The sequence below is a fragment of the Oncorhynchus mykiss genome, chromosome 7, assembly GCF_013265735.2.
Source record: "Oncorhynchus mykiss isolate Arlee chromosome 7, USDA_OmykA_1.1, whole genome shotgun sequence".
Taxonomy (NCBI): Eukaryota; Metazoa; Chordata; class Actinopteri; order Salmoniformes; family Salmonidae; genus Oncorhynchus; species Oncorhynchus mykiss.
In genome coordinates, this window is record NC_048571.1 from 81,604,413 (window position 1) to 81,617,040 (window position 12,628).

Below are 12,628 nucleotides of genomic sequence, written 5' to 3' on the forward strand. Positions count from 1 at the left end.
GAGATGTATGTTATCCATGTTCTTGTTCAGCCACGACTCGGAAAATTATAATATTACAGTTTTTCAGGTCCCGTTGATAGGATAAGTCTCAAAAGAAGCTTGTTGTAACGGTTGTTGTCTTCCTCTTCTGAGGAGGAGTAGGAAATATCGGACCAATATGCAGCGTGGTAAGTGTTCCTCATATTTATTTCACAGAAAACAAACGAACAAGCGAATAACGGAAAAAACGAAACAGTCCCGTGTGGTGAAAACACTGAAACGGAAAATAACCACCCACAAACAAGAGTGGGGAAACAGGCTACCTAAGTATGGTTCTCAATCAGAGACAACGATCGACAGCTGCTTCTGATTGAGAACCATACCAGGCCAAACACAGAAATACAACATAGAAAAAAGATCATAGACTACCCACCCCAACTCACGCCCTGACCAAACTAACACAAAGACATAATAAAGGAACTAAGGTCAGAACGTGACACTTGTCCAGTTTGTTCTCTAGTGACTGTATGCTTGCCAATAGAACATAGGGTAGAGGTGGTTTATTTGCTTGCCAATGTAGTCTCGTCAAGATGCCGGCTAATCTGCCTCTCTTGCGCCGTCGCTTCCCCTTTCGAGTCCCGGGCATTAGGGCCTGGTCTGGAGTAAGCAGAACGTCCAGAACTGCCTACTTGTTGAAGTAGAAATTGCCATCGAAATCGAGGTTATTTATCACTGTTCTGATGTCCATAAGCGTTTTTTGGTCATAGAAAATGAGGGGGGAGACATTATGTACAAAATAAAGTTAAGATAAGGCGTAAAAAAATTAACTAAAATACACACAAAATAACAGAATTCGTCAGGAGACCGTAAAATATCCACTGCCGTTCCATCCCTTCCCCTCACCTCACACACACATTTGATGCCTCATATAGCCTACTTAAATAAAAGGTTAAATTAAATAAAAATATAGACCTGCTGAAGATATAGTTCTGGACCATATAAAGGTCTGGCCTTATCTAACAGCATACAGATAATTCACAATGACCTTAAAAGAACATCCTGTATTAGTCCCCTCCTCAACTCACACATTCTGATGCCTCATATGACTAGTTCCAGTACAGTACACACTGTTTATACCATTCTGATACTGTTATCTCAACAACATACAGTTAATTCTGCGGCCTCAAAAGAACTACGAAAATGTCATCTTATTTTTTTGTTTTTTTGTTTGTTTTTATCTACAAAGAGATTTGAGTGTAGGCCAAGACAATGTCACACCCTGTTAAACTCTACACAAAGACCTACTCCTACTCTATAGTCACAGTTAGTCCATTTAGCAGACGCTATTTTACCCAGAGGGACGGTTCTTCCACTTCTCTTCTTCTGTTGAAATGTTGGCTGAAACACACTCCTTGTTTCTATGTTTACACCGTGACAATATATGTGTAGTAGCTGGTTATGGAAATACAGCAGCTCCCTAGGGCCTTATAACTCATTACTTGAGACAGTAGAGCATCCTGTAGAGTCCCAATAATAAAATGTCTGAGTTTTGTTCAAGATGCTTGTTAGGAATTGGCAGAGGAGAGCATAAACCTGCCATGTTGTGTAGCCTATAAAATCGTGTTATAAATCAGGTTAGGTTTATAACAATTGGCATTCAAGCCACTTTAAAATATATGTAAATATATATATCTAGGTTGTTTCCTCAAACTGACTACTTCGGATGGCCTGTCCTTATACTGAACGTACTCATAGCACACTTTGCATGTTGAATGCATAGGCTGGTGTCTTTTCCAAAACACATTAGATGTTGAGGTTGGTAATTGCAAGTAGGCTTTACTGTAAACAGCTATGCTTCTGTCAACATATTATGCTACATGTCAATGTGTGAATCATAGCTGACAGTGCAGAATTATCTTAGAATGGAAAGTGTTTGTTTACAAAATGCATTTGCAAAACTGCAAAACAAGTATAAATGCATTTTTTTTTGAAAGTTAATGAATTGAACTATACTTGAGTGGTAATTCTATTTGTTTTCAGGCACGCATGGCCATGGTAGGCTGTGTTGTTTCTGTGTGCTTTCGGTTCCCTCCGACCTCTTGGGCTCTCTCTGTGCGCGTGTGCGTACAGGCCAACGTGATGCTGCTGCGCGGAACAAGCGCCGAGCTGATTCTAGTGAAACCTGCCTCTTTAAGAAGACGCTCTCCTGTTGCACTGGGAGGTTGGCCGGTGTTTTTCCACACATGGTCACCCATTTTAAGAGACAAAGGTCAGAAAGAAAACCTTATAAATAACATTTACCGCCGTAAGTCTCACTATTCAACACGCCGTCCACCGTACTACACTGAAGGGACTGATCAATTCTAAAGGAATAAAATCAATTCAAGCCAATACAGGTAGGCAAAGGAATCATCATCATCACCTAGGTTACAGCTATATGAGCTAGGCTATATGCAAATGATTAGAGTTCATTGACTATTAGATTAATTATAGTATTTTATTTCCGATAGTGAATTTTGTAATTTCTGTGTCACAATATGTTGTTCAATCTCATTTATGGCGTTTAATGCTGAAAAAGTAGTATTTGAGCATGAATCATTAATGCAGGTTGATATCATTTTTTTTCTCTTTATGTTTTTGAAAACAGAACGTTCAGAACACATTTCCGCTTAAAGGTTGAGTCTTGTTATTTAGACCTCATGCAAATATCCTCGCATGAGAGAAGGGATGAAGCCTATATTTTTTCCTCCAAAACTCAATCAAATTATACGCAAATTATATCTATATTATTTTGTGACAACCCTAGGCTACAGTGCAGAACTTCATAGGTTTACATTTACACATTAATTAAATTTAAGGTTATTCCACTGGTAATGTGTGTTTTTTTGTGGGGCACAGAATCATTTCATTTTCTGCCACCACCGGGCGGTTAATGTCTGACTAACGGAACAGAGAGCAGGGAGGGAAGCAGCTACTGAGTGTACGGTGCACGGTTGGCTCGCTCATGTTACATTTCATACATCAACTCTCTCACATCCTCCTCGAGGCTCGGCTACAAATGCTGCCTATTGTTTCCTCAGCCATATAGTAGGCTAAGCTAGACGAAGCTGAACATATTTTGAATAGGCGACACGTTGTGGCGATTGTCGCTCATTTTACAATTGTTTCATAGACATTCAACCCTTCATTATCCTCGTGTAGTTTATTCTATGTGCGCAATTTATTGTTCTCTTTGTCATGGGCTAAAGAAGACCAGATTCTGTCATATAGCCTTGCCTACATTTCGATCCGTTCTGATGAATAGCATCTCCGAAAGACGAGTTGATCTTCAAGGCTGGCAGGGGACATAAATAATTGAGGTTGTGTGTGGGTGAACATAAAGAACAGTGTCTGCGGTCGTGTAGCCAGCCTGCAAATGGCTGGCATAATACATTCTCCTTCAATCGATAGTGAGGGTCGATTGTATGATCAAACGATTATGCCATAGATGGGTTATGGGTTGGCATAGTGTAACGGTATAACGGTGTAACAACGCCTGCTATTGTATGTCTGATGATGATTCAGAGTCTACCTCAAGACAGTCACTTGGGTTTATAGGTTAAACAGCTTCGTTTTCTGGCATTGCCATACAATCCCTTTACCGCGAGAAACGGGGCAACTTTCTATTTCATTTCCTACATTCATTTCTGGCGTTCTCAGTATGCTCAGAAACGTAACCGAAGACACACCTCCATGAGTCTTAAATCCGTGTTTAGTCTACCAGAGATGTGTTACATTGCAGTTTATGATTTAAAAAAAAGATATTCCGTTAAATGCCGCCCGTGTCACCTAGCTTGTGCGTAGCTGGGAATGAGAGAAAAATTGGCAAATTTCCAGGACCCAGTTTATAGCCTAATGCATAGGCTACAGGTAATCACTAGGCTACAGGTAATCACTAGGCTACAGTTATTCACTAGGCTACAGGTAATCACTTGGCTACATTTAATCACTAGGCTACAGGTAATCACTAGGCTACAGGTAATCACTAGGCTACAGTTATTCACTAGGCTACAGGTAATCACTTGGCTACATATAATCACTAGGCTACAGGTAATCACTAGGCTACAGGTAATCACTAGGCTACAGTTATTCACTAGGCTACAGGTAATCACTAGGCTACAGGTAATCACTTGGCTACATATAATCACTAGGCTACAGGTAATCACTAGGCTACAGGTAATCACTTGGCTACATATAATCACTAGGCTACATGTAATCACTTGGCTACATATAATCACTAGGCTACAGGTAATCACTAGGCTACAGGTAATCACTTGGCTACATATAATCACTAGGCTACAGGTAATCACTAGGCTACAGGTAATCACTAGGCTACAGTTATTCACTAGGCTACAGGTAATCACTTGGCTACATATAATCACTAGGCTACAGGTAATCACTAGGCTACAGGTATTCACTAGGCTACAGGTATTCACTAGGCTACATATAATCACTAGGCTACAGGTAATCACTAGGCTACATATAATCACTAGGCTACAGGTAATCACTAGGCTACAGGTAATCACTAGGCTACAGGTATTCACTAGGCTACATATAATCACTAGGCTACAGGTAATCAGTAGGCTACAGGTATTCACTAGGCTACATATAATCACTAGGCTACATATAATCACTACGCTACCAGTAATCACTAGGCTACAGGAAATCACTAGGCTACAGGTAATCACTAGGCTACATGTAATCACTAGGCTACATGTAATCACTAGGCTACATGTAATCACTAGGCTACAGGTAATCACTAGGCTACAAGTAATCACTAGGCTACAAGTAATCACAAGGCTACAGGTAATCACTAGGCTACATGTAATCACTAGGCTACATGTAATCACTAGGCTACAGGTAATCACTAGGCTACATGTAATCACTAGGCTACAGGTAATCACTAGGCTACATGTAATCACTAGGCTACAGGTAATCACTAGGCTACAAGTAATCACAAGGCTACAGGTAATCACTAGGCTACATGTAATCACTAGGCTACATGTAATCACTAAGCTACATGTAATCACTAGGCTACATGTAATCACTAGGCTACATGTAATCACTAGGCTACATGTAATCACTAGGCTACAGAAGCTAAGTTTGCGTCTCTCTTTAACTTTGGTAAAACATGATTGAATATAGTGGTGTCAGTGAAGGCTACTTCTACTTTCTGTGGCTATAATTGGAACAGCTGTAGAACAAAGACAATTAATTATGTTGATTATGTCGGCGCTTGGAGGTTGAAAGTGTGCCCTTGAGGAAGGAATGTAGCAGCGTGCATTATAAAGGGTGTTTGAAATGGATAGATAAGACCGTATGATTGTAATAAAACTAGGAGTGAAACATTGTTGCCAGTTTGTTTCCTTTGCTTTGACTTGGGTAATAATGTTACCCTATCACATGTGCAAAAGCAAATATATCTTCGCTATAGTTTACCTTGTGTCCACTTTCCTCTCAGAAATAACCTTTTCTCATGATGCATGTGGTCTTTGAATATCTAGAATTGGTTTTAATGATTCAATAACTTTGTTATTGGGTTTTGAGGTGGTTGTGGGTATTTCCAAAATGGTTGACATTATCAATAAAGGCTAATGTGGTTGAACAATTTCTAGGCTACTGCAATGATGATCAAGATTAAGCTGAGCTCTGCATGAATACTTCTGAAATCCTTCCTTTCCCCCTCCTCTTTAAGCACACATAGATTGGTGAAACTAAAGGTTCCACCACTAACGTTCATCTAAGATAACGTCGTATACCCAGGGTGCCTGGAAGCTCTGTAAATCATTATTTCACCTCATAGTTACTTTGTGTAAATATCTATCTCTCTCTCTCTCTCTCTCGCTCGCTCACTCTTTCCCTCCTCTCCACCCTCTCTCTCTTCCTCCCTATATTTCTCCCCCCTCCTCTCTTTGTCTAATTGAGGAGCTCAGCTGAGCATGAGAGCCAGGGGCCTTGTTGAAATACTTTGAAAGCATCCATCCTTCCTTCCTTTCTTCTCCTTGAATTAATCACAGAGATTTGAAAACTCTAATAGAGATCATAGCAGGTTAACATGGACTCAGGGGAGGAATGGAAAACTCAATGGGAGGGCCCGGTGGAAATGCCCATGGTCTTAAAGTAGGGGCATTATGTAAGGTCCCTGAGACTTACTCTCTCTCTTTCTCTCTGTCCCTGCTCTCAATTAAATTCAATTCAAAGGGCTTTATTGGCATGGGGAATAGATAATACATAATAAAACATTAACAATAAACATTACGCCCACAAAAGTTTTTGAAGGAATAGAGACATTTCAAATTTCATATTATGGCTATGTACAGTGTTACAACGATGTGAAAATAGTTCAAGTACAAAAGGGAAAATAAATCAACATAAATATGTCTTGCTTTTTCTGACTGCAGACCTGAAGTTTCAGTTGCCTCAGAAGGCCTGGGTTCAAATAGTATTTGAAATAATTTCTGATACTGTACCTAGCGCTTGATTGAGCCTGGCTGGCACAAGACAATCAATACAGTAGTGACAAAACTGCCAAACTCTGCCTCTCTGGTCACCAGGCAGGCTAAAGCCAACGCTGACATATTTCAAATACTACTTGAACCCAGGGTTGCTACAAGGCCCTGGCCCCGGACCACAGAATGTTGCATGATGCATTTCAATAGCATGACAAAGTCCTCTGTGGTTTACAGTTAGAGAGGAGAGCATGCAATGTAGGTCCCATCCCCCCAACCCAAGACAATAATAACTAGAGCAGAGAGAGAGAGAGAGGGTGTCAGAGAGAGAGAGAGCATGAGAGAGAGTCAGAGAGAGAGTCAGAGAGCGAGAGAGACAGACTGTCAGCGAGAGAGAGACCGTCAGAGAGAGAGAGAGAGTCAGAGAGAATAAGGCAGAGATCAAAGAGAGAGGGAGAAATTGCTCTGACTCAACTGCGTTTTTAGCAGTGTTCATATCTGGTGCTAACATGCGTCCTTTGTCCTGATCTTTGTCAGATTCTGATTAAGCCCACATTTTTAGACATTTGTAGACGAATAAAAGACACATTGTGATCTGAATGTGATGTTTCTGACTACCTCCTCCGATAGTCAGACACGTATTGTGTCTGGATATCAATCAAGCGTAAACAGATGGAAACTCACATGTTAGGGCAAGGTGTAAACAAGGATTTTGATATTAGAAATCACACACACACACACACACACACACACACACACACACACACACACACACACACACACACACACACACACACACACACACACACACATTCGACAGTTGTGTTTGAGTGTGAGCATTCCTTTCTATTTCCAACCTCTGAATCAGCTGTACAAGAAGGGAACTGCTTATGCAAACATGTGTGACTATTGTGTCTGTGTGTGTCGCTGTGGGCTATGTTACATCTAGTCGATGAGGCAAGGCTGGTCTGTGTGTGGTGCTGTGGGCTCTGTTACGTCTAGTCGATGAGACCAGGCTGGTCTGTGTTTGGTGTTGTGGGCTATGTTACATCTAGTCGATGAGGCAAGGCTGGTCTGTGTGTGGTGCTGTGGGCTCTGTTACGTCTAGTCGATGAGACCAGGCTGGTCTGTGTGTGGTGCTGTGGTACGTCTAGTCGATGAGACCAGGCTGGTCTGTGTGTGGTGCTTTGGTACGTCTAGTCGATGAGACCAGGCTGGTCTGTGTGTGGTGCTGTGGGCTATGTTACGTCTAGTCGATGAGACCAGGCTGGTCTGTGTGTGGTGCTGTGGTACGTCTAGTCGATGAGACCAGGCTGGTCTGTGTGTGGTGCTGTGGTACGTCTAGTCGATGAGACCAGGCTGGTCTGTGTGTGGTGCTGTGGTACGTCTAGTCGATGAGACCAGGCTGGTCTGTGTTTGGTGTTGTGGGCTATGTTACGTCTAGTCGATGCGACCAGGCTGGTCTGTGTGTGGTGCTGTGGTACGTCTAGTCGATGAGACCAGGCTGGTCTGTGTGTGGTGCTGTGGTACGTCTAGTCGATGAGACCAGGCTGGTCTGTGTGTGGTGCTTTGGTACGTCTAGTCGATGAGACCAGGCTGGTCTGTGTGTGGTGCTGTGGGCTATGTTACGTCTAGTCGATGCGACCAGGCTGGTCTGTGTGGTACGTCTAGTCGATGAGACCATACTGGTCTGTGTGTGGTGCTGTGGTACGTCTAGTCGATGAGACCAGGCTGGTCTGTGTGTGGTGCTTTGGTACGTCTAGTCGATGAGACCAGGCTGGTCTGTGTGTGGTGCTGTGGTACGTCTAGTCGATGAGACCAGGCTGGTCTGTGTGTGGTGCTTTGGTACGTCTAGTCGATGAGACCAGGCTGGTCTGTGTTTGGTGTTGTGGGCTATGTTACGTCTAGTCGATGCGACCAGGCTGGTCTGTGTGTGGTGCTGTGGTACGTCTAGTCGATGAGACCAGGCTGGTCTGTGTGTGGTGCTGTGGTACGTCTAGTCGATGAGACCATACTGGTCTGTGTGTGGTGCTTTGGTACGTCTAGTCGATGAGACCAGGCTGGTCTGTGTGTGGTGCTGTGGGCTATGTTACGTCTAGTCGATGCGACCAGGCTGGTCTGTGTGTGGTGCTGTGGTACGTCTAGTCGATGAGACCATACTGGTCTGTGTGTGGTGCTGTGGGCTATAGAGATAGAGAATACATTGGACACAGTGGAGAAAGTGCCTATTGTGCTGGGATAATACACAGTACCGGTGCCATTTAATGAGACAATTCTCTATTTACCAAGCCATTGGGTATGATGATTTGGGATTTTACCGAATTCAGATACAAACCTGCAAATAGGAAGCCAATCACAGCCTCTCTTTTGATTTTTGAACTAAGATTCTATTAGTGTAATATTTCAGGAAATGGAAGTTTACAGTTATTTAAGTTGACTTTTAAGGGAAAGGCGTTGTCGTGCTGAATTAGACCCCAAGTACCTTGCTGTACCAATGATGATGCACAGAGGTGTGGATCGCTTGCTCAGGCCCGGTAAGGTTCTTGTTGAGTCCCTCAGTATTTGCCTTGACTTACCAGTGTTCTTGGTACATGTAAAGTGGATGATTCCAGGAAGGTGTACATACACACACGCACGCACACGTGCACACGTGCACACACACACACACACACACACACACACACACACACACACACACACACACACACACACACACACACACACACATACACATACACACATACACACACGTGCACACACATACACACACACACATACACATACACACACACACATACACATACACATACACACACACACACACACATGCACACACATACGCACACGTGCACCCACATACACATACACACACACGCAAACGCATGCAGACACAGCCCACACAGCCCTCTCCTTTCTGGGTAGTGAGTGGAAATTTACAGCATCCCAGCCACAGCCTCACAGTCACAGCCTCACAGTAACAGTCTCACAGCCACAGCCTCACAGTAACATGCCTTACAGTAACAGCCTCACAGTAACAGCCTCACAGTAACAGCCTCACAGTAACAGCCTCACAGTAACAGCCTTACAGTAACAGCCTCACAGTAACAGCCTCACAGCCACAGCCTCACAGTAACAGCCTTACAGTAACAGCATCACAGTAACAGCCTCACAGCCACAGCCTCACAGTCACAGCCTCACAGTAACAGCCTCACAGCCACAGCCTCACAGTCACAGCCTCACAGTAACAGCCTCACAGTAACAGCCTCACAGTAACAGCCTTACAGTAACAGCCTCACAGTAACAGCCTCACAGCCACAGCCTCACAGTAACAGCCTTACAGTAACAGCCTCACAGTAACAGCCTCACAGTCACAGCCTCACAGTAACAGCCTCACAGTAACAGCCTCACAGTAACAGCCACACAGTAACAGCCTCACAGTAACAGCCTCACAGTAACAGCCTCACAGTCGGCTGTGTCATCTTCGGCTCGGAAGCGCTGTCCAATCTGCACATTGCGTTTAATTGTTTTAGGCTGCATTCCAATAGGAACACTATTCCAGGGAATAGGGACACATATGGGTGGTCCCTTGGTGTCTGCTCTGTTTAGTCTGAGTGAGCAGTCAGAGCAGTTAAAGAAGCTGGCCAGATTCATGTTGACAGGTGATATACTAATACAAAATAAAGAAGCTGGCCAGATTCATGGTGACAGGTGATATACTAATACAAAATAAAGAAGCTGGCCAGATTCATGGTGACAGGTGATATACTAATACAAAATAAAGAAGCTGGCCAGATTCATGGTGACAGGTGATATACTAATACAAAATAAAGAAGCTGGCCAGATTCATGGTGACAGGTGATATACTAATACAAAATAAAGAAGCTGGCCAGATTCATGGTGACAGGTGATATACTAATACAAAATAAAGAAGCTGGCCAGATTCATGGTGACAGGTGATATACTAATACAAAATAAAGAAGCTGGCCACATTCATGGTGACAGGTGATATACTAATACAAAATAAAGAAGCTGGCCAGATTCATGTTGACAGGTGATATACTAATACAAAATAAAGAAGCTGGCCACATTCATGGTGACAGGTGATATACTAATACAAAATAAAGAAGCTGGCCAGATTCATGGTGACAGGTGATATACTAATACAAAATAAAGAAGCTGGCCAGATTCATGGTGACAGGTGATATACTAATACAAAATAAAGAAGCTGGCCAGATTCATGGTGACAGGTGATATACTAATACAAAATAAAGAAGCTGGCCAGATTCATGGTGACAGGTGATATACTAATACAAAATAAAGAAGCTGGCCAGAGTCATGGTGACAGGTGATATACTAATACAAAATAAAGAAGCTGGCCAGAGTCATGGTGACAGGTGAAACACTAATACAAAATAAAGAAGCTGGCCAGAGTCATGGTGACAGGTGAAACACTAATACAAAATAAAGAAGCTGGCCAGAGTCATGGTGACAGGTGAAACACTAATACAAAATAAAGAAGCTGGCCAGAGTCATGGTGACAGGTGAAACACTAATACAAAATAAAGAAGCTGGCCAGATTCATGGTGACAGGTGAAACACTAATACAAAATAAAGAAGCTGGCCAGATTCATGGTGACAGGTGATATACTAATACAAAATAAAGAAGCTGGCCAGATTCATGGTGACAGGTGATATACTAATACAAAATAAAGAAGCTGGCCAGATTCATGGTGACAGGTGAAACACTAATACAAAATAAAGAAGCTGGCCAGATTCATGGTGACAGGTGATATACTAATACAAAATAAAGAAGCTGGCCAGATTCATGGTGACAGGTGATATACTAATACAAAATAAAGAAGCTGGCCAGATTCATGGTGACAGGTGATATACTAATACAAAATAAAGAAGCTGGCCAGAGTCATGGTGACAGGTGATATACTAATACAAAATAAAGAAGCTGGCCAGCTTCATGGTGACAGGTGATATACTAATACAAAATAAAGAAGCTGGCCAGAGTCATGGTGACAGGTGATATACTAATACAAAATAAAGAAGCTGGCCAGATTCATGGTGACAGGTGATATACTAATACAAAATAAAGAAGCTGGCCAGATTCATGGTGACAGGTGATATACTAATAAAAAGCACAATAACCTGGTTCAAGCATTCATGACGTCACACGGAAGAAGGCACAGTGATGCTGAAACGTTGGTGTTTTACCCAATAAATGACTGGTTTTGGTCGTTTTTTCCCCCTACATACATTCATAACAGTTGTTAAACAGTATATTTTAGTACATGTGTAACTTTATACACGATGCAGTTCTAAATATTTGAGAATTAAAGTAGAATAAATATTTGATTATTTTCTTTGCCATTATTGATTTAGTTCAAATGTCTTTGTTAGTGTTAGGAATGTCTTGATTTGGTCTGCCTGGCTACCTGTTATGTGGTCTGCCTCGCTACCTGTTATGTGGTCTGCCTCGCTACCTGTTATGTGGTCTGCCTCGCTACCTGTTATGTGGTCTGCCTCGCTACCTGTTATGTGGTCTGCCTCGCTACCTGTTATGTGGTCTGCCTCGCTACCTGTTATGTGGTCTGCCTCGCTACCTGTTATGTGGTCTGCCTCTCTACCTGTTATGTGGTCTGCCTCGCTACCTGTTATGTGGTCTGCCTCTCTACCTGTTATGTGGTCTGCCTCACTACCTGTTATGTGGTCTGCCTCGCTACCTGTTATGTGGTCTGCCTCGCTACCTGTTATGTGGTCTGCCTCGCTACCTGTTATGTGGTCTGCCTCACTACCTGTTATGTGGTCTGCCTCGCTACCTGTTATGTGGTCTGCCTCTCTACCTGTTATGTGGTCTGCCTCGCTACCTGTTATGTGGTCTGCCTCACTACCTGTTATGTGGTCTGCCTCGCTACCTGTTATGTGGTCTGCCTCTCTACCTGTTATGTGGTCTGCCTCGCTACCTGTTATGTGGTCTGCCTCGCTACCTGTTATGTGGTCTGCCTCGCTACCTGTTATGTGGTCTGCCTCTCTACCTGTTATGTGGTCTGCCTCGCTACCTGTTATGTGGTCTGCCTCGCTACCTGTTATGTGGTCTGCCTCACTACCTGTTATGTGGTCTGCCTCGCTACCTGTTATGTGGTCTGCCTCTC

The 12,628-nt window shown here is 43.0% G+C and overlaps 2 protein-coding genes across 3 annotated transcripts in view; both read left to right on the plus strand.

Moving 5' to 3' along the window:
* The first annotated feature begins 2,129 nt into the window (after nucleotides 1-2,129).
* The window catches only part of LOC110528591 (sodium- and chloride-dependent taurine transporter), a 46,400-nt gene continuing 35,901 nt past the window's right edge, over nucleotides 2,130-12,628 (plus strand). Inside the window, exon 1 of the mRNA XM_036984208.1 lies at nucleotides 2,130-2,375. The gene's annotated coding sequence lies outside the window, so the exon portion shown is untranslated. The remainder of the gene's footprint in view (nucleotides 2,376-12,628) is intronic.
* Nucleotides 2,435-5,618, plus strand: LOC118965323. 2 transcript variants are annotated; one of them, XM_036984209.1, is made up of 2 exons: nucleotides 2,435-4,122; nucleotides 4,195-5,618. In XM_036984209.1, the coding sequence occupies exons 1-2, from the start codon at nucleotides 3,829-3,831 to the stop codon at nucleotides 5,155-5,157; spliced, it is 1,257 nt and encodes a 418-aa protein (XP_036840104.1). In that variant the 5' UTR covers nucleotides 2,435-3,828; the 3' UTR covers nucleotides 5,158-5,618. The 2 variants fall into 2 exon arrangements, with proteins under 2 accessions (XP_036840104.1, XP_036840105.1); XM_036984210.1 differs by having other exon boundaries at nucleotides 2,443-3,888; nucleotides 3,979-5,618.